General features: G+C 35.3%; 1 protein-coding gene across 2 annotated transcripts in view; it reads right to left on the reverse strand.

The window, feature by feature from the left end:
* The window catches only part of EFL1 (elongation factor like GTPase 1), a 76,566-nt gene that overhangs the window by 38,766 nt on the left and 15,632 nt on the right, over positions 1-22,168 (reverse strand). For both annotated transcript variants that reach the window (XM_057429574.1, XM_057429496.1), the window contains exons 13-15: positions 15,735-15,886; positions 14,614-14,792; positions 13,888-14,023 (exon numbers count right to left, since the gene is read on the reverse strand). In XM_057429574.1, the coding sequence (XP_057285557.1) occupies positions 13,888-14,023; positions 14,614-14,792; positions 15,735-15,886 (467 nt within the window). The remainder of the gene's footprint in view (positions 1-13,887; positions 14,024-14,613; positions 14,793-15,734; positions 15,887-22,168) is intronic.

Below are 22,168 nucleotides of genomic sequence, written 5' to 3' on the forward strand. Positions count from 1 at the left end.
CATATTGCATAAAGCATGATTTGTGCAAATCTTAGCATATGACACTTGGAAAAGACTAAATATTTAAATGAGAATGTGTTGCTCAATATTATGTTTCAGAAATCCAATTAGTGACCAAAACAGACTTCTATCAAAGTTGGCAATGACGGTACTTTGGCCAATGAAGCTTAAAATGACAGTAACTGATAAACTGATTTATCCCCCATACATTAACTTGAACAACTGTATAATTTATAAATTCCAGTGTGCATTTTTCTATTTCCCTACCTTGTCTTGGCTCAGGTCTGCTCACATTCAAGTCAATAATAGTTTGCTTAAACCAACAGTAAATGCCTTAGAAAAATCTGCCCACTTCAAATTCATTAAGATGACAAAAATAATCTCTGTTCTGTGAGGAAAAGCTTTGACTCACATCCCTACTGGGGTCCTGAAATTTATTGCAGTTTTCCTACTGCAATCTCACTGTCTTCACACAGACGGGCCTAAAAACAAAGATAGCAACATAAAACACTCACTATCAAATTAGATGGAATTAATATTAGGCAAAATGTCAAAAAACAGTCAAGTCAGCAGCTGTTCTGCATCTTAAGACAAAAACTCAATAGTAACAGCCCCTTAAACATTACCCTTATCTACCTGTAACTGGAATTAAACAATTCTTTATAAATAGTTTCTTGTAAGTCCATATTCTGAAACACATAAGGTGTAACTATGAGTATTATCTATACTTGTTATTGTCAGTTCATACAGTTTTGACAATGGAATTAGAATAGCTACTACTACATAAGTACAAATGGACTTGAAACTCACACTGCTTGGCTTGCAGCCTCTGCAGAATAATGTTTCTAGTAAATATCAGGTTTTCCAATTATTTACTAAATGATAAACTACTTCAAACAATCTGAACTTTAGGCTTAACTATCCAGTGCTGCCCCTTTAAAACTGTTGTTTAGCAGTGCTCCACAGTTTGACATCAGTTGATACTCCTAAATATAGCTCTGCCTTAACTCCCCCCCACAGTTCACAAACCAGACAAAGCCAACTTCGTGACTCACACCCCGATACAGGCCAAACAACCCTCACAACACTTTTGCAATTTAATGAGAAGCATGAAACTTCAAAATTTGGAGAAAATATTTAGAAAATAACTCACTAAAACACAGCCTTTATTAACCTCTTGACTTTGCAACCTTCCCATTTGTTACAAAGGATTTTGATTCTCTGCAACCATGCATGTGTCCAAAATTGATTACAAACTGGTCTTCTTCACTCAAACTCCCATGCCCTCACTGAACCCCCTCTCTGCTTTTTCTGAACTCCCTGAAGAAATTTTAGTGACAACAGAAAATGGGAGCAAAAGATGAATATATAAAGAAAAAAAGGGGTTTGTGGCTGGTTCAAATGCAGAGTAAAGTCATTTCACAACCACAGATGGTATTATTGCAAGAATGCTGTACATTACAGGCACTAGGTCTACTACACAATAAGACAAGCACTTCTTCACTTGCGGGTGTGGAAGCATGTGTCCCCTCCCTGTTACACAGGAGGCCTGGCTCAGTTTAGGAAGTGCTCCAGAAGGAAGTTAAAACACATTCAAATAGATTGCTCTCTTGGATTAGTGGTTTATATTGCATAAACAATGCCAGTTAGGAGAAGAGCTTGTGCATTTGTTAAGGTTGTGGTTAACTAAAATATTCTCATATAGTCTTACTTTATTGACATGGATAACTAAGGTAGTCAAAATTAAAAGCTGAGGTAGAGCAACAGAAGGAAAGGCAGAGATCCAAAGAGAAAACAGGAGGCTGACACTAAAATTTGGGGTGGGGAGCTTAGTGGAAGAAGGGTAGGTTTCAGAGCCATATTAACACTCCAAAGACAGCTGAGGGAGGTCCAGCCTAATTTCTACAGCCTGGTTATTACTCTGTGTAGAAGGCAATTCGTGTAGCTATGAAACATTCATAGGAGAATTTTCTGGAAACATTCAGAGGAGAATTTTCCCATCTCTTTGTCATATAAAACAGTAGCTTGTCTCAGGACAAATGAAGTACCAAAGAATAAAAAGGAAGCTGAACAGTATGTTTTCATGACAGTGTCTTTACTTTACACCGCGTCTGAAATCAGTAGAGTATTTCCAAGCTGAGCTAATAAGTAGGCACCACATTGATTGCAGATTTTTGGCTTTCAGAATACTCTGTGAGATTAATTTGGATTCAAAACATTTGTAGATTTTCTGCATGAAGAAATGCACATTAAAAACCATAATCCAAAGTTTTCACTACACTGACAGTACTGTGAATCCATGTGAGATCTTAACCAAAAATTGAAATAGCTACACATTTTTGTACTGTATAAAAAATGGTGCCCTCAGGCTTCAGTTAAATGGGAATAAGAAAACAGTTTAAAGGATAAAACAAGTTACCTCACTCCTATTCCCATTTCTTGTAAAAAAAAAAAAATATGGAAAATTACATGACAACTCTTTAACTACTCTGTCAAGGAATCCTCATGAATACCATAATTCAGATGCTCTGAATATTGAAATAATGTAATATTCAACCAAAAATTTAATTCTTATCAGCTGTGTGTATATCATGAGAAACTGAAACTCAATGAAAACCAAAGCCATCATTTTTCACTTTAGGATTGTTTTGCTCACAGGATATTGGTTTAAATATAAAGATGGGGAAAAAGCCTTATTCAATCAAAGCCATGTAAAGGAGCTTCAATTTTGCAATAACCTTCCAAAAGGGATTATACAGAAATAGAGAACATTTCAAATTCCAAAGAAATATAAAAAACACACATACAGAGAATAACTTCCTGAAGTACTAAAGCTGAAAAAGGTAATACTTCAGAGAAATTACCCAGAAATCAAGAACTATGCAAAAATAGCAACAAAATCAATTTAACCAACAAACCCTAGACTGCCTGGAAAAGCTTTTATCCATCACTCATTCAGTGCCTCCTACTGGGCACAGAGAGGATAAAGTTTTGAGACAACTAAACTGTAATTTCTAGGTCCAAATTTCTTCTCCACCCCCTAAGTTACAGATGGTATATTTCAGCACTGATAAATATCAGAAACAAAAATACTTTGTCACACTAATAACATCATCTAGACAGGTAGTTTGCGTTATTTAAGGATGTGTTAGGAAAAGCACACTGTCCTGACTGAGACAACAAAAGGATAAAGAAACAGCACTGCATACATGAAAACCTATGTTAGGAACAGAGATGCATGCAAAATATATTCCTAAAACACAGAAAACAAAGATTACCCAAACAAATACTGTCATGATTTAATGTCAATTTTTACACACTTCAGTGCAATTCCCCACTTAAGTAAAAGTCTAGCCTAAATGATACTTATGAGACAGTATTCCAGTTACATTTTTATTCAGTTACCTGCCCTGAATTATACTACGTCTTGATACTATGAGAAATACCTACAATTTACAACTACCTTGTAGAACATGAATTTTCTACCTTTGCAATGAAGCAGAAAAATTTAATTCATCTGATATAAATTGAACTTTACCCTGGCCAGAAGAGCTAAAGGAGTAGCCAGATGATTAAAAGTACACACTTCTTTTCAAAAAGCATAGAATCACAAAATGAAATGTCACTAATTCAAGTATGGCGTCACAGTAGCCTGAGAGATGTATTTTCCATAAAAACCACTGCAAAACTTAAAATCCTTTAAGAATAAAACTTCTTTTCTGCATTGCTAATTGCACACATTCTTAAAGAGATTTGATTTATGGTGTCTTTTTTTACATCTGAATTGCTATACATGAATTTACATGTATTAAGGCATGTATTTTCAAACCCATTTGTGCTTAAAGTGATTATTTCGTACCTGCTCCTGTAATGACAATGCATGCTCCCAGCTTGCATTTAAAAAAAAACATGGCCATATTAAACAAAGGAAATGTTCCTTTCTGAAAAGTTTTTAAAAGTTTGATTTCTATAGCAAACTACTTCTGCAAAGGGAATTCTCCAGTGTGTTTCATTCTGAAGTAAGAAAACAAGCCTAATACTATTTTGTAGAGAGAGAGAAAAGGTTTAATTATACAAGCTAAATACAGATCCTTGTTAAATCAGGTAATTTACACCTGTGTTGAAAACTGAACCTTAAACACTAATTCCTCAAATTAGGCATGCTTGCTGAATCTCTCAACCATTTACTCCAGCACCCCAGTGTCCAAGTTCATCCTTGAACTGATGTTTCGCTCTTCTTTGTACAATATTTCATAGCAGCACTAACAGGGAGGATATTCTTAGAAATGGAATTCATAGAATCATAGAATTCTGAAAACTTTGAGTACAGAACTGACTTACTTTGGTTCATCTACCATAGAACTTCATTTAGTGATGGACACCAAAGTGCCTTCAGAGATTTTCAACCAACCAAGGCAAGTTAGATGGTTCCCATTAGAACCACATCATATAAAAGGGAGCACATGGCTGTACTACAAACTGCCACCTACTAAACAATGTTCTACTTTTAAGGAGGAAACTGATTTAAAGAAAAATATTTTAAAAATCACAGAAAACAGCATGCCCCAAGTAATGGGGGCAGGGGGTCGGGGGGGGGGGGGGGGCAGTCTTCAGGCTCTTCAAATGAAAATGTGAGGTAATTTCCCCAAATCACCATTGATGTATCAGAGTATGCTGGAAAAAATCCCAAACACAACATTACAGATGTGAGCTCAGCCAATCATCTCAAAACTTCACCATAATACTTCTACTACCATTCTACATCAGTGATACTAACTACTTTAACACTCCTTTTACAGTATTGGAAAAAAGAACTTCATAAGCCAAGTAATAAATATGGTTGGTTATGTACGTAACTGTTTTCCCTTTATTTACACATGGATATTTTCAGTTTCATAGAGGCAGAGACTAAAAATAATACATTGATCCTGACTAAAGAAAGTCACTGGGAAATCCTGGGGGAAATCCCTATCTCATTTTAAAGAGACTTGAAAAGTCCCACCCAACTAAGTACTCACACAGATGATTTGGAAATTTTAGAGGTAAGCCAGCTAGTATCTGGGACCTAAACCCACAAACAGTTAGCTACTGAAAGGCTGAGTAACACCTGCCCAGAGGCAATGACTACATAAGTCAATTCTCCACACTTGTACAATGAAAAGGAATCAATCTCCTTTATCATTTGCCTTGAATTCTGATCAATGTATAGTAGTGTAATAATAGGCATCTAATAAATATGAAGTCCCAAGGCCAAGAAATAACTTGTTTCTGAAGCAAACAAAGGAATGACAGAGACAACTACCTCCACCTCAAACCCTCTTTCCAGGCTCTTTCTAGATCTTTTCTATTAAGTAGCTGCAGAGCATGTGCCTGCTGCTGTGCTGTGAGTTTCTGCAAGCAGCAATGGTATGAAATTGTCTTGATTCTTGTTAGCCCCACTGCTGCCCACAGGCATATAAGCAGCAACAATGAACACTGACAAGTTCAGGCAGTTTTCCTTCTGGTGCTATTCGGGAAACCTCAAGCATCAGCAAGCATCTGTCTGCATACAAAGCCCAAAGAACCAGGAGATTATTTAGAAATGTAGTTTTTTCTTGCATGACAACTCAGATTTTACAGATTATAATACCTAAAAGTTGTTTTAAAACTGATACAGAATGTTTCATTGCATTCTCTCCTTTTCTCAAAAACTTTTTTACATTGTAACCCAGCAGTGGTCAAGAGCAAACTCGGGAGGCATTTTCAGCTAGAATAATGTATTATGACTTTAGCTTCAGTAATATTATAAGGTTTAATTTTTAAATAATAAAAACCCCCTTCTATTCCAGTGGCAAGACTAAACACATTTTTAAGATCTCATAATGAACTCTTGAAAATTAGAGCAAAGAACATTCCAGAAGCACTAGAGAATTTAGAAGTGGTTTTCTTCAGAAAGAATTACTACACTTAAGATTTCCTTTTATAGCCTTAAGACGCTACAGTCAGAAAAATAGAAAAAAAATATAGCTACTCAGATAGCAATTTAAATTCTTCAATACAAATTAAAAAAGTACCCAATCTAAAAAGACTTTATAAGGAAACTATTAGCCATTTGAAGTATTTTCCCCCCCCCCAAGAAAAAAAACATAGCTGGGTTAACAATGTCCATGCTCTACCTGTGACCTAGGATATGTTATATTTTTTCCTCTCCAGTGATATGTTGGTATTTATTTGAAAACAAAGTGACAAATCACTTATTTCTTTTGCAATAAAGTTTCTCAAGTCAAATCCCCTGAAATGGAATCACAAATAAAACTGCAGAAATGGTAAGGCAAAAAGGGTAAAGGAAACTTATCAGATTAACAGCAGAATACACTTCTAATTTCATTCAATACTTGTTCATTAGCTGTGCATCATGTTATGTTACATTGCTCAATAAGCAATACAAATTACTCAGCCTGCTTGTTGGCAGCACACACAGCAAAAAGCAGTACTGCAAAGGGACTAAGGCCATTACAGCAAAAATAGAGTCAAGAAAACGGTTTCAGTTTCCAGCACTGGAGGCCTAACAACAGATTGACTATTGTCGTTAGCTCAAAGAAACAATTTTAACATATTTACTTTTTTTAACAATTTAACTATTTATAAAACATGAATTGGGTAGAAATTAATATAGATACAATAGCATCAGATAAACTCAACAGTTCACAGAGACAAAATGTCATTCAAACCAAAATCCATTCAATTATATACCTTTTCCTGATTAATGCTGGGTTACTGAACTAGTTAAAAATGCAACATTACTTTATTGGGGTTATAAGATGGCAGTTAGCGATAAAAACTGTTAAGTGTTCCAAAACTGGAGACAAAGGTTTGAGTTTTCTTTGTTTCATTCACTATTTCAAGCTAATTTCAGTGACAATCTTGAGAAAGACTGCCCTCCTGTGTTCACTGATCATAGCATGCTGAGAGGAGACAGCCCCTGCAGCTGGAATCACTTCAAGCCAGCTATTTTATTTTTTAATTTTTTTTAACAATCACATTACAGATTCAGAGAGTGAAATTAGCCCACCAAATGTTTGCACAGAAATAAAAGGCTGGTGCAACAGCAGGACTGTTCCTAGGGCTTTCACAGAAGGCAGTAATGCTTGCTAGTTGGCATCAATCCTAAAAAGCCATTCTGGGCCTTTAAAATGGCATCGCTGCTTGCAGCTGCTCTTTGCTCTTAACAGAGGCTGCTTATTAAAAGCTCCTAAATTGATCGATGAAGTCCTAAAGGAATAAAATGCCTGTTAGACACCTTGCAATGAGGTTAGCTATACTACTTCATACCAGCTCTTCACGCTAACTGCAGCTGTATGGCACTCCTCTTCAGAACAGTACAAAAAATCCTGAAGTATGACTCTGCAATCACCTATATTCCCCATGTCATATTGTTAATATGTCAAAAAATCCTGTTAGTGTTTTAAAAATAACTAAAACATGAAGGAACACTGAATGGCGAAACAAGCATTTGAGAAATGGAAAACCCAAGGTACACAGCAGTCTGTCATGTAGAAAGTCAGTTCATAGTGAGCTGGCAACAGGAGTGACTTCTAGATTCCTGCTTTTTACAACATCACTTGGTAAGTTAAAGAAAAAAATGCTCTTAATTTGATAGAACACGTGATACTCACATTGCTACATTCAGGAAATGGTCTAGCCTCCTATGAGCATTACACTGAAGCACTACAAATCTAGTGGTAAGGGAAAGGCTTTGCTTTTGACAGTATTCAACAAAACACAAAAACACTTAAATATTCATTCAAGCAGCTGTAAAAGAAATCTGGGGTTTGTATGCTAGCAAACACAAAGCTATTGTGCCACTTGAGGATAAAAAGCAGTATACATGTCAATTTTAAGATACCTGTTATACTGAACTCAAGTGTGTGCACATGCAGGAGTACACAAGCAATGTGACAAGATAAATTTATTACAGTTAACAAAAATGTATCACTTTATGATCCTTCAATTATTTATTCAGAAAAAATATAGCACTGAACCAAGTTTAAAAAAAAAAAACCCTACCAAACAACATAACGTTACTCACTTATACAAGTACCTAAACATGCTTGTACTTACACAAGTACCTAAACCAGTGTTTTCAGAAACATGTTCCTTTGTTTCCACACTGGTGTGCAGGATAGCATCATATAAAAATACTACTTCATCTTGCCCATTTACAGTATTTTTACACTACCTTCAACAACTGTTATCCTTACTGCACCCTCCCCCCTTTTTGTGTATATATATATATATATATATATATAAAGGCATTTTGCCTTCAGTTATAGGACAGCAACAAGAAAAATAATGTGTGTGCATCTGGAGGGCACACACTTGCTCAGTCTTTACTTATGAGCCCAAATTACTTTTTCCTCACATACTGCCTTCTAATTTTCCCTTTGTCACTTTGGGGATCAACCACTAAGTTCTTTTTATTGTCTTCAACCACAAAAATATCAGAACAAGTGTTACAAAATGATGCTTTTTCTGTATTTGTACTTTGCCTGGTTTAAACAAATACATGTCTAAAAAAAGAAGTGTGTGTGTATATATACGTATAAGGAGAGATTCTTGCATGGGAACAAGTGAATCAAACATCCCCACTTCTTGCATTCCCCAGAATACAGACTTACTGGTGAGACTTACTTAGTGGTCATTTTGATTTAGACAAAATATTCTTAAGATAGTATTATAAGCAAAATAATTTAAAACTTGCCCACAACAACCTCCTTTTAACACTGTTTCAATTTAAGTTATTGTTTTCCCTCCTGGTAAAGAAGGAACACTTTTTCATTCATGAAATGAGATAATAAATTCTGCTTCCCATTGATTTTATTAACAAAAAAAATTTGAAAATAAAAATTGTTTATGTTAGATTTATTTTTCTATTTGTGTGACTCTACAGTTTGTTACATGATACCTAACACTACCTGGCAATCAGAAGACCCCACATACAACATCCTAATTAAATCAACTAACATTTCATGACTGGACCATTTATAGTTTTCCTTTTTGTAAGAGAAATTAAGCACTAGTAGTAAGAGCTATGATAACTAAACTACAGATCAATGAATTTAATGCTACAGTCAGGGTTCACTTCCTGTCAAATATAACACATATGGAACAGATGCCTGCATGGTAGCAGGAACTTCCAGTATCATCAATGTTCCCTGAACCACAAGGCAGGGGTGTCCCAGCAAAAGCTTAAGCTTCCATAACACTCAATAAACTAAAGAAGTTAAATACACCTGGATAGCCAGATGGTTGTCTATATCAAGCTCCTTTTCTGGTATATTTTTGTCACAGTAAGGTAGGACAAATCTTTAAAGAGAGTGGGGCAATTACAGCAGCTGGCTATTTGGATAGCACTGGATTATGCAAACACAGGTCAGTATTAATTACAGCGTCACTAAGAACATGCAATGATACATCAGTCAAGCAGCCTTTGGAAGTTATACTCCAAGTACTGATTCTCTTTTTAAAGCCACAGGAGAAGAGTGTTTTCAAAACGGGGCATAGACTTGTGTCCAAGGTCTATGATACAACATTTTCTTTCCAATGGATATTAAGGAGGTTTCAAGAGAGGATCAAAAAAAAGTGCCCAAGATGTCTTTGAACTGAAAGCTCTCAACTGATTTTAAGATACAGATTTAGGTGCCAGGTGTAATTGTTGCATTTAATGTTTGAAAGCACAGAGTACTTCTATGCTTGGAATTTAAGCATGATTTTGAAATACCTCATTAGAGTTTACAAATCAGGTAACACTATTTCTGTCAAGATAAGGCATCAGACCACCTGCAAGACCAGTGAAACCAGTACACAAGTGCATATGGCCCTTAAAAAGGATAGAGTGATACAGAGAAGGCTAGCACTCCAGTAAGCACATGTAGCTGGACCATTTGCAATACAAGTCTCTAGCTCCCAGGACACTCAGACGTGATGACCACAGGGAAATTCAAATTCAGCAACTGCAGACCATGCAAAATGCCTGTGGCACGATACAGAAAAATAAAGCATTCCTGAAATAGTGCATCAGACATATGATTTATTTCTGAGTCAGTATTTCAACATTTTTCCCAAATCAAGCCTCAAGATACTTTCATGGGCCCATTCCAATGACTATCATGTTTTTCAGGTACTTTCATGGGCTCAGTCCAATGACTATCATGTTTTTCATTCAGCAGTTTCAACTAAATTTAAGTGGCACTTGGAACCCAAGGGCACATACCTAATCTAGTGTATCTCATGTTATCTGCTGCTCCAGCAACTAAATTCTCTTCCTGCAAGGTCTCTGTTCATTCAAAGTAGTACAAAGTAGAACCTCACAGTACCAAGTTAACAAGTGTAATTTCCTGTCTGCTGGCACAGGACCTCTAACAGAAGTGGTGGGGAAAAATAAGTGGAAAATAAGACAGTACTCTCTCCTCATAAGACATTTTGTTCACATACTCCCCCTTAGTTTTCTGAGTGGAAAAATCAATAGTGCTTCTAAATTACAAATTCTACAAGCCAGGTGCTTTTGCTTGACAAGAATTTTATTATTTTCATAGAATATTCTAACAAATAATTTTTAAAAGAAGACTTATTAAGATTTCATTGTGCTTCGTCCCCAAGAAATTTTAATTCTTTTTAAATTATATTTCATCTCAAGGACTACAAACATGTATAGTGGTGACAGAGATTATAAAGAAGAAAAATTGTCGACTAAAACAGCTATGTGGAAGGAGGCAGTACTTTGTGTTTGCCATATTACATGAAAATTACACGCTGCTTAAAGCATTCTGATAAATACTTTTGACAAAACATTTCAGCTGCAAACTTGCAATACAAATTAACTAATGCAAAGCAGTTTGTCTCCCCTGCTTCCCAGAACTCAGAATAATATGAGAAAATAACTTTCCAAAGCTTGCCAGAATGGCTATGCATATTAGGGACATAGTATCACTCTTCTGCTGGATGCTCTTGAGTTCTGTTTGTGTGACAGCTTTGTAGTTCAAATACAGTATGCTTCATTACCTTCTCCCCTTACAATATCTAACCTACAAGCTTCTCGAATTTTTAACAATTAAAAGATTAGTACTTTATAGAAATATTCATTGAACACAAGGAATAAGGGATGAAATCTTTCCATTTTCAGTGAAACAACTTAGAAAATCATGGAGCATAGAAATAGTTAGGGTTGGAAAGGACCTTAAGATCATCTAGTTCCAAGCCCCCTGCCATGGGCAGGGACACCTCACACTAAACCATCTCACCCGAGGCTTCATCCAACCCGGTCTTGAACACTGCCAGGGATGGAGCATTCACAACCTCCCTGGGCAACCCATTCCAGTGCCTCACCACCCTAACAGGAAAGAATTTCCTCCTTATATCCAATCTAAACTTCCCCTGTTTAAGTTTTAACCCATTACCCATTGCCCTGTCACTACAGTCCGTAATGAAGAGTCCCTCCCCAGCATCCCTATAGGCCCCCTTCAGACACTGGACCATGCCTTTATCATTAAACCTTTGTATAAGCAAATATAAAGAACAAAAAGGCTGCTTACTAGGACCAAGCAGATTCTTCCCTATAAGAAACAACCTATAATTAATAGGAGAAAAAAAAACCCAAACCCTGAAGAAACAAAATATGAAAACCCCCTACACCAGGAGTTTTAAAGTGCAAATAGCAGTCACAATTAACTGTGTATTCCTCATGGCAATAATTTAATTATACAGACTGAAACTACAGAGCTTTCAGAAAAGCTTCCTTAATTTACTAGATAATCTGCAAGCAATTTCCTTATATGGTTGGAGACAAATCACTGCTGTATGCTTTTAAACTGGAAGATAAATGGCCTTTGAAACAGAAATCGCTGTTAGTAACTGGAATAGTAAGTGTCTTGCATCATCATTGTTACAGATTCCTTTTGCATTATAGAATGGTTTGGGTTGGAAGGGACCTTAAAGATCATCTAGTTCCAAGCCCCCCTGCCATGGGCAGGGACACCTTCCACTAGAGCAGGTTTCTCTAAGCCCTGTCCAACCTGGTCTTGAACGCTGACAGGGATGGGGCAGCCACAGCCTCTCTGGGCAACCTGTGCCAGCACTTCACCACCCTCACAGTAAAGAATGTCCTCAAATATCTAATCTTAATCTACCCTCTTTCAGTTTAAAGCCATTACCCCTTGTCCTATCACTACTTGCCCTTTTTTTAAGTGCATTGCATTTTCTTTTGAGTGCAATAAATCATCATCCCATCAGTAAAAGTGTTTATTGAATTTTTGTAAATTGCAGCTTCACAGGGAAATGGAAGAAACAAATGAACAAGAAAGTACTTAGGGCTTTTAGTTTTAAACATTCTTTAAAATTACATCAGACTAAAAAATACATGTATACTTGAGCTTGTATGTTTTATGTAAAAATGAAAGCCTGTTTTGTCAATATATAGAGACTAAATGATCTGGTAAAAAAAAGATTAAATCAAAAGTAGTCTGGCTAAGAACTCGGATTTAATTCTGATTTTAAAATTCCAATGAATTCTTCTAAACATGATAAATGTTATGTCAGCATTTAGCACTCTGCTATTGATCAAGTAATATACTTCTCATTATGGAAAAGCTAGACCCCACTGAGGAGCAGCCTTCAGCAGAAGAGACTACTCTCAACTTTTTGGTAAAATCAATTGGTTACAAAAATGTTCCCTGAAATTTGGTCCAACTCTTAAAGACAGCATAAATTCTCACAGTATATTTTTGATCTGCAGGGGGCAGCTCCAAAAGTGTTTATTACTTGGCAAGCACAAAGACAACATCCTTTCACTTTTACTGCAGTGCTTTAGAGAGCTCTATTTTTCGCTAACTCTTAATCACTTTTTGAAGTAAAGAGACCAGATACTTAATAAATCTTGTTACTGAAAATGGTCAACCATGATGTAGGCATCACGCTACAGTAACGTATAGTTCAGAATTTTAAAATATAAAGCTTCTAAATAAATCTAATTAACTACTTATGGTCTGAATGCCAAGCACATGCTAAAAGCAACCAGTTTAACTGCCTAGATTACAAAATCCAGCCAGAGTTGAAGAGCTGACAGAGTACCCCTATTGGTAATTTACTATGTATTTACATTTCTAAAAATCAGACAATAGACATGAAAATAACAAAAATCTTCTCTTTTCCTGTAGTTTGTACAGTCTTATTCAATGAAAAAGTAAAGAACCAAATAATTTTTAATTTTTACACTTTCTTAAGTTTTAAACACCAGTTCTGATATTAAAAAGACAAACGATGGAAAAAGCCAGTAAAGAATACTATTTGTACTCTAGAGCAAACCTGCTCAGAATATGGCACACAAGTGCAAAACTGAATGATTAGGACAGTTTACCACTTTGAAACTTGTCCATGGAGAAAGTGCAAAATTTGCCACAGCCATAAAAGAAATAATTTTTAGTACCATAGTTCAAGCAGACCATACATAAAACTACAATTATCTGCTCACTACAGACATTGTATCTCAGAATTTCCACTGTTGGGAAAATATTGTAAATAACCCATGCAATTTATAAAATAAGAGACCTTATTGCTGCCTTTGGCAATTCCTAGCAGCAATGCTTACCTGGCAATATTCTAACCTGAAGATAACAGGCTAATGTAATCCCTAGTTTTCTCCTAGTCATACATCTTTCCCCCCCCTCAATTCAAAGTTCACAGAAATCACAGTTTAATTAGAGTGCCTTCATTTTCTGACACGCAACATGCCTCAAAACATTCATAGATTTATTTAAGTTTTCTTACCATTAATCAGATAAAAAAATAGATCAGTGTATTTTGGATGATATAAGGATTCCATTTCTAGGAAATTAAACACTAGTTACATCTTACCCAGAACATTTCCTGCAGGTACTTCTTCAAGATCTTCAAGTTCTCTTCCCATAAGCAAGTAGAGATTCTCCAGTGTACACGCAGTCATATGAGGTACTAATGGCAGATCATCTGTGGCAGAAGACTGGGATGACAGCTATAAACAGAGTAAAGCAACCAGTGTTGAATATTTATCACTTAATAATGACAAATTTTTTTTTCCTGAAAACCTCTCGGCATTCCAAAGCTAAGAAATACATTCTAAAGCATGCTCATTTCAAAAGTTAAGTATTAAAAAACATATACTGTATTTTTTTCCCCTTCCAAAAATGAAGTCTTGTGGTAAAAAAGCAAATGCTACAAGAAAATAAAAAATAATGCTTTCTTTGATAATTTAGATGTCTGCTACCCCTAGTTCACTTTTGTCACTGACGAAACAAATGTTTCAAAATAAATTCATAAGTAATGAACTTCTATGGTCACAATCTCAAAACATTTAATACAACTTTTTTCAACACTATTACATACCTTTTCCTGTTCCCCAAAGTATTGTTTTTTTCCTACGCAAGTTTTCTTTGAATCAAAGTATGCACATACTGGATTTATTGTTAGCTAATACAACACTGAACTATTTTGGAAGAGTTAAGGTTTACAAGGAGTTTACAGGCACAATCAGCTATTACCACAATTACTTTGATACTTTTTGGAATTTCTTTTTTTTAATTTTATTTCATTGTCACCACTTACCTTATGCAAAGACTCAGCAGGATCATATTTTGGTCCTAAAACAAAGATCTTTTGCCCTTTTCTCACCACACCACTGAACACTCTAGCAAAAGCAATGAAAGACTCCTTGTTTTCTGCTTCCTGTTTCACTGCCTTTGAGGTCACACTCTCTGCTTGACCAGTGAGCTCTTGCTCTTCACCTAATCAAAGAAAAATATAGGAAGTATAAAACCAGTTTCTGCCTCATCATCTTAAGAAAAAAAAAAAATCAATTAGATATTATCACATCACATCTGGCGACATCTTAAAAGACAGCAAGAAACAGAATCATAAAATCATTTAGGTTGGGAAAAAATAACTTAGCCCAACACTGCCAAGTTCACCACTAAACCATGTCCCTAAGTTCCACACCTTTTAAATACCTCAGAGGATGGTGGACTCAACGGCTTCCCTGGGCAGACTGTTCCAATGCTTGACTACTCTTTTGGTGAAGAAAGCTTTCCTAATACCTAATGTAAATCTCCCCTGGTGCAACCAAGGTTAGTTCCTCTTGTCCTATTGCTTGTGACTTGGCAGAAGAGACCAACCCCCATCACTGTACCTCATAATCCAGTCTTGTTGCTCATACCCTGCTTTTGTATCAGTTTGTTATTAGCCTGCTTGGTTTTTTAAATATTGTTTGTTTATAATTAAACAGTTACTCTCATAAAAGCTTAGAGGAATTAAAGGTTATACTGGAATAAAGCATGCTAGTAAAATGTCCATAGGAAGGTTCTAGCAGCAAGCTAAACAAACCTGAATCTTTCTACCCCATATGCAAGGTCAAAAGTCAATCACTGACCCTTCTACATAAGAGTGAATATGACTTCATATTTCAGCAGAGCAGCTCCTTCAAGCATTATCTGTTTTCATTGACTCTAAGTACTGAGACCAAGCACATTCTCAAGCTATAGGAAAAGGTGTCCATGGAATGTCAGAGCATTTATGAACTACAAGCTTTCTTACAAATCCCTCCTCACTTGCCATTCATTTCCATCTTGTTTGGACTGTCATGTGGATACTTCTTTGTCAGGTACTCAGCCAGTTTACAATGCTTAGTACAATAAAACGTCCTCTGATAAAAACAGCTGAATATTATATACCTTTTGTATCACCAGTATTCCCAGTTACTTCAGACGGATTTTCATTCGGGGTTTTTTCTGACAGCTCCTTTCCTTGATTTGCTGCCAATTTTTCTGCATGCCTTCGTTTTGCAAGTTCACGCCGATGAGCTATTTCTTCCTGAGTTAAAGGCCTACATTGTATTTTAGAACATTAGTAATTGGAAATGTAACTTATTTTAAAATAAATTAAATCACAACAATTAGAATACTGTATCTGGTATAAGTAAAAATTTATACAGAATGCCTTTTGCCCCCATGATACTATAGTACCATATCACAGTATTTTATGTCAGCTAATATTAGCGAACTCTTCCTCTTTCATGATTAGGAAGAGGCCACCATGTTAAACTTCTGTTTCTTTTGCTAAAATCAATCAAGTTTCACCCACTGATGTGTGAATTGTCACTTTTTCAGAAAAGATCCAAGCCAATTTCCAAAACTTTTTTCCACCATGTCGAGTATGCTATCCTGACTTAGAATGACAGCCAAGATGTAGAATACAGTGTACTAATCTAACCTTATCTATACCAAGATAGTTACAAAAAAATACCAAGCATTTCTTCAACATACACAGGGATAAAATACTGTCATTTTAAATTACTTGTGGTGTCTTCGTTATTTTAAAGGAGTCTTTATGACGTATGTTCAAATGAAGGGAAAAGCCTTTGCAGGCTACCTTTCCATAGCTATTAACTTTGTTAAGGACAAATAATTAAAAATTGAGACAACAACAACAAAAAATCGTTTTAATATTTGATGCAATTCCTATCCAAAGTGAGTTACACATATTTGAAATGTAAGAGAACCGCCTGAAATCCTGTTTTTTTCTCATATTACAAAAACTGTGATATGAGATTATCTTCTAAAGTACAAACAAGGAAACTTATTTCACATCTCTTTCCAATGCCTCCACCATTTCCGTTAATTTCCCATATGAAAGAGCTGAACCTGTGCTCCTGCTATAATCCTTACAGATACTCTGAAGAATAATCTGTTTAGTAATTTAATCTGTGCTGTCAAATGCCTATATTAAAAAAAAAAAATCTGTATCATTGTGGCTTAAAAGCACAAAAAATAACTAAGTTATGAATGTATTTTTTTTCATGAAACTACAATGCTTCCAATTTTTGCTTGCTTGTTTGGTGTGGAAGCAATATAAATATATATTGCTTTCCAGCATTAATGAATAATTTCTTTTCAAAATTATAATCAATGCATTTCTTTACATGACATGAATATTCTTAATGGAGTTCTACCTCGAGAGAAGAAACAGAAGAATCCTCTCTATGATAAAACATGCATTTGTACAACACAACTGGACAAACTAACTACAAAGTCTTAGATCTTGACATCAACTCAAGAAGATGAACATAATCCTACAGCAAAACCCCATCTACATGATGTGGTCTTACTTGGACAAGTTACTTCCTCTCTTTAATTTCCACACTTAGAAAAACAGTTCAAAATTTCCTGAATAGTTGTACTAGTAATGATAAGAGGAAGAAAACAGAACAAGCATATAAATAGAAAAAAGATAAAAATTATTGAATCATATGCCCATATCAACTATTCCACACTCCCCAGAAGGGAAGCAAACACTATTTAAAGGTCAAAGTTTTTATGTGTAGCTAGTAGAGATACTTACTGGACTTACTCTGTCCTTAACTGAATTAACTGGGGGCAGAAAGCTTTAAAAAGATTATGTGTCTGAGACCAACTCACTGCCCTTAAGATATTTTTATACCACAATATGGATACTTTTCTGCATACAACACATTCTGCAAGAGATTTAGTTTAAAATGCTTATTGAGACATTTAATTATATAAAGTTTCTTCTTAGCACTTGAGGAAATCACTTTCAACATAGTTATCATGCTTACCTTGAACCCAAATGTTCAACTCAAAAGAGTAAGAAAGCTATACATAAATTAAAAAAAACTCTAAAAATAAGAGAGGCCCCCAGGATAAAATGTCAGCATCTGAAGCACAGGCTTTCAGAACTCAGAACCTGGGATAGATACATTATATATCATAGAAAAGGCAAAATTGCCACTACAAATTTCTCAACTTTTTTCTTTTTTTTTTTTTTTCTTTTTAAAAATAATCTCTTAAGGAATCTCTGTGCCAGAATTAAGAATATGTAACTCTGAAATTTGGGGCAGTGCTGTATTTCTGTTTGGTTTGTTTATTTTACGACAGAAGAGAGTGAGGCTTAACAATACAAAATGCAAAGCAGATGGTGGAGAAGAAAACTTTTTTATGATGATTTTTTTTTCTGAAGGCAGCTGTTCAAAGCTATTTAAAGGTTTGGAATGTCCGAAAAATTCCCAGAGGAGGAAGATTGATAGGGAAGTACAGATGAGACAGCCAAGTGTATCATAAATGCAGTTTATATATGATGGCATAGTATACACATGAGGACATATGTATGCATTCCAACACATTTCATTGTCCAAAAATACTTTTCATTTATGTAAATAATCCTGAGAGTAAAAGAAAAAAGTTTGCTTGCTTTTTTTCCCTTTTACAGTATTTTCAAAACTATCAGTATTATACATATTTAGGTGTCAGCCATAATATATCAAAGGTACCTTAAAATTCTGAATGCAGTGGTATAAATTGCTATAAGCACAGTTAATTATAGTCTCATGATAAGAGGCAGCTTGAATGTGGGTGCGACTTTAGCTAGCAGGTATGACCTAGACTTCCATCCTGGTTTCTGTCAGAATCAATTTCTGTAAAATGAGACACTCTCGATAGTATCATTAGAAACTATATAAAGATAATGTTGTCAAGTCCTTATATAGAACTGTAGCACACTCAAGATCACAGAAGATTAATGCACGTAAGGCACTGGATCCACAAAAAAAAAACCAACAAAACAAACAAACAACCCACTTTTAAATTACACCCTGATTTATTCAGGTTTTCCTGTTTTGGAAACAATTTTGAACAAATGAGAAGAAAGATTCTTTCCTCTTCTTCCCTACCGTGTTTCTTTCCTTCCCTTTACTCACTCTGTAAAAAAGGTTTTACTGCCTTATAATATTGGAAGAACAAAAATGGGACCATGCAGTCACACAGAAAACAGTAAATGAAAATTCTGACGCAGAGATTCCCTGCCTCCAGAAAAACATACCCAGACACCATACCCGTGAACCAGGCACAAGCAATAGAGCTGACATAGAAGGATAACCACATTATGACTAACTCAACTTCAACTATGTCATAAACAAATGCTATGGAAATAATAATGTGGAAAAGAGTATAATATAAATACTATTAGCATCGTGATGATGAAATACATCAGATTCCAGGCAAGTAAGCAAGCTACTGCTGACTACTTCTTCATTCACACATTCCCCGGGATAACTCATTTAGTTCTAACTGAACTACAACTAAACTTCTTCATGCAATCAACCATCCAAATACAACAGCTTTTCATTATTAAAGAGTTATAGTTGGTTTTTTTAACCTTTTAATCTTCAGACCATTTTAAAAAGGAAACACCACAGTCAGAACATCAACTCATTTCCAAAAGACTGACACTACCATCAACAAGTGTCTGTGATAGATCTTCCATACCATTTACAATGTTTGTCAAGTCGCTGAGAATACTTTCTCTCAATACTTTTTACCAGTTTAAATCCATGGATATGTGCTTGACTTCATGAAACTAAGGTGGTAATTTCTGCTAACATTTTTAAATCCAAGTAATTTATGGAGAATCCCCTGGATTACTCTTCATGGCTCTGCTCTTCAGTATTAAGTTCTAGTTAAATCATTGGCTGCTGTTCTGCTCACCATCTGGCACTCAAAGACTTCTGACAACAGCATCCCTAAGGACAACTCTCACAAGTGCTGCATGTTTGCTACAAGTCAGCCCAGAGTATGTCCAGTGGTCTTCCAAATCTTTCTGAAGCTCATTAATTTCTGGATTAAACTGCTTGATGGCTATGGAATTATTTTCATCCACAAATTTCTGTACACCTACTAAGAGTATTTCCTATCTTTTCTACTGCAACTGAAAGCACTAGGCAATTCACAGTAAAAATTATCATGTATATACAAAATGAACAACTGAAAATTATTCAAATCAGGATTTACAGAAAATTTCATACGACAGTCTTACAGGGCTCCCGCAAAGGGGAATACTCGATAACTGTTTCTTATTATATTATATAGTGATTACCATTCATTCTGAAATACATAATAAAACTAATATTCAGTTATTCATATGAATATTCATATGAATGTGTCATACAATGCCTTGCAAAAACTCTTGACTAACACACTGACGTTTATCTCACATACTAGATGTGCAATAAAGCAGCAAAACTTCCAGAAAGTTACAAGTTCTTCTCTCTTAAGCTTACAACTGCACGAAGTAAATTATGCTCAGAGATCCAGATTTCATCCATTATTACTACATATTCCACCAACTACACTTTAGAAGAAATTCTTAATGCAAAGGAAAGATGATGGGTTCAGATCACACTGAAGTCACTGAAACTCATACTGCCTTTAAACATAAAAATTAATTTACTTGCAAGAAGACAGCAATTTCTTTTAGATGTTGGAGCTTTACGTTATGTCCACTTCTTTTGATCATGACAATGTAATGTCTTTTTAGCTAAAGATTAGGTAAAAATCACATAAATGACATTTTTTCCAGTACAGTTTTAGGAAACAGCAGAAAGGAAATAGATGAAGTATACTACAATCTGTTGGTTTAGACATCATAAAACAGTTATCACAGAATTGTACACTGGTTTGGGTTGGGAAGGACCTTAAGATCATCTAATTCCAACCCCACTGCCACAGGCAGGGATGCATGGTCACACTAGACCATATCATAATTTCCTGCAGAATTCTATGGGAAAAATGCATGTTTCAGGGTGACACCTAAGTAAAAAAGAGAAAATCCTGATATAGAGCTGACTGAGGAGAAAGAAGTACCTGTCCATTTATCTAGATGAAAATGGTACAGCTACTACAGATTTTATATCCCCTTGTGCAGTCATTAATAATTTTAGAAGGCTGACTTTTCTTTATTGCCACTGAAAAATAGAAATGGAATTTCTTCAGCATACTCCATTTATTTATTCAGTAGTATTACAACAGCAATGGACTCAAAGTAACATAAAAAGTTTGCCTCCTACTTCTGACATTGCATCACATCACTGTGACATTTAGACAAAGTTCTGCAAAGTTAGTAGAGGATTTCATTGTAACAAACATCTGATATACAATTTAAACTAAAATTACCTGAAAGTAATCATAACAAATTACTGTATGTTGCTCTTTTACACTGGGTTAGATAAAGACAGAATTCTGAACCTCAGGAAGAGCAAACTGGAACATTTACACTCTGTACATAAACGCCAAACTTGCTTTTACTTACACACCTACACTCAACCATCCTGTTTTAGATGGCTGTTCAGTGTAGAACACTGGTAGAAAGGAGAGAAAGAAACAGCATATACTGAATGAACACCTAATTCTGCACACAGCGATACTTCATAAATAAGTACAGGCATCATTAAATTACCAAGGCCTCATTACATAACTTCAAAAGAGGCCAGTATTGCCCTCATTTTCCACTGGGTTTGGTTTTAGGCATTTTAATATCTAAAGTGAAGGAGATCACACTACACTCTCTTATCAGGGAGCACTGCAGACATTGCAGCAGACATCATTTGTCTACTCTGTCCAACCACCGACTTTCAGAAAATTTACACTTTTATCTGATTTGGTTGGAACTGGCAAATTATTTCAGAAGTTCAGACAGAAGAAACTGCAAAACAAAACATGTTTGCACAACTCTTGTTTCTTTAGAAAACCTGATAAAAACCTCAGGGGCATACAGGTACCATATAAAAGTCAAATTTCAAATCTTTCCAAAGACAGACCTAATACAAGCTGCCAACCTGTTGTAACACAACCATAAATTATTTTCCCATGTATTCCAGTGTTGTAACAGCTGACAAACTTTGTTATTTAAAGAGTAAAAGCAAAAACATATCAGGTTTAGTACAGAATCTATTAAATTTTAAAGTCACCTTCTTAGGAGATATTAGTTGCCAAGAACAGTCTCAAAGGAGGTTGTTTTAATTAAAAGTCCAACCTTTGTTATCATTTCCTGCACACTCTGGACTTAGAATAGCTTTTTGCTTCTCCCAGCCTATGCTTAAGAAGTATTACAAGCAGATAGCAGAAATAAGGTAAACTATAAAAACTGCAAAGTCAATTTGCACCTTTTAAGTAATGTACTAAAAGGTAACATTACCCAAAAGAAGATGACAGAGCATGGACCTACTTTTTTTTGTTCCCCTCTGGAAGTATAAGTCTTGCCAAAAAAATAAAAATAAAAATAAAAATAAAACAAACAATCTTGAGAAACATCTCAGATT

The sequence above is a fragment of the Pezoporus wallicus genome, unplaced genomic scaffold (assembly GCF_028554395.1).
Source record: "Pezoporus wallicus isolate ANWC-B61680 ecotype Strahan unplaced genomic scaffold, APGP_CSIRO_Pwel_v1 contig_3952, whole genome shotgun sequence".
Lineage (NCBI taxonomy): Eukaryota > Metazoa > Chordata > Aves > Psittaciformes > Psittacidae > Pezoporus > Pezoporus wallicus.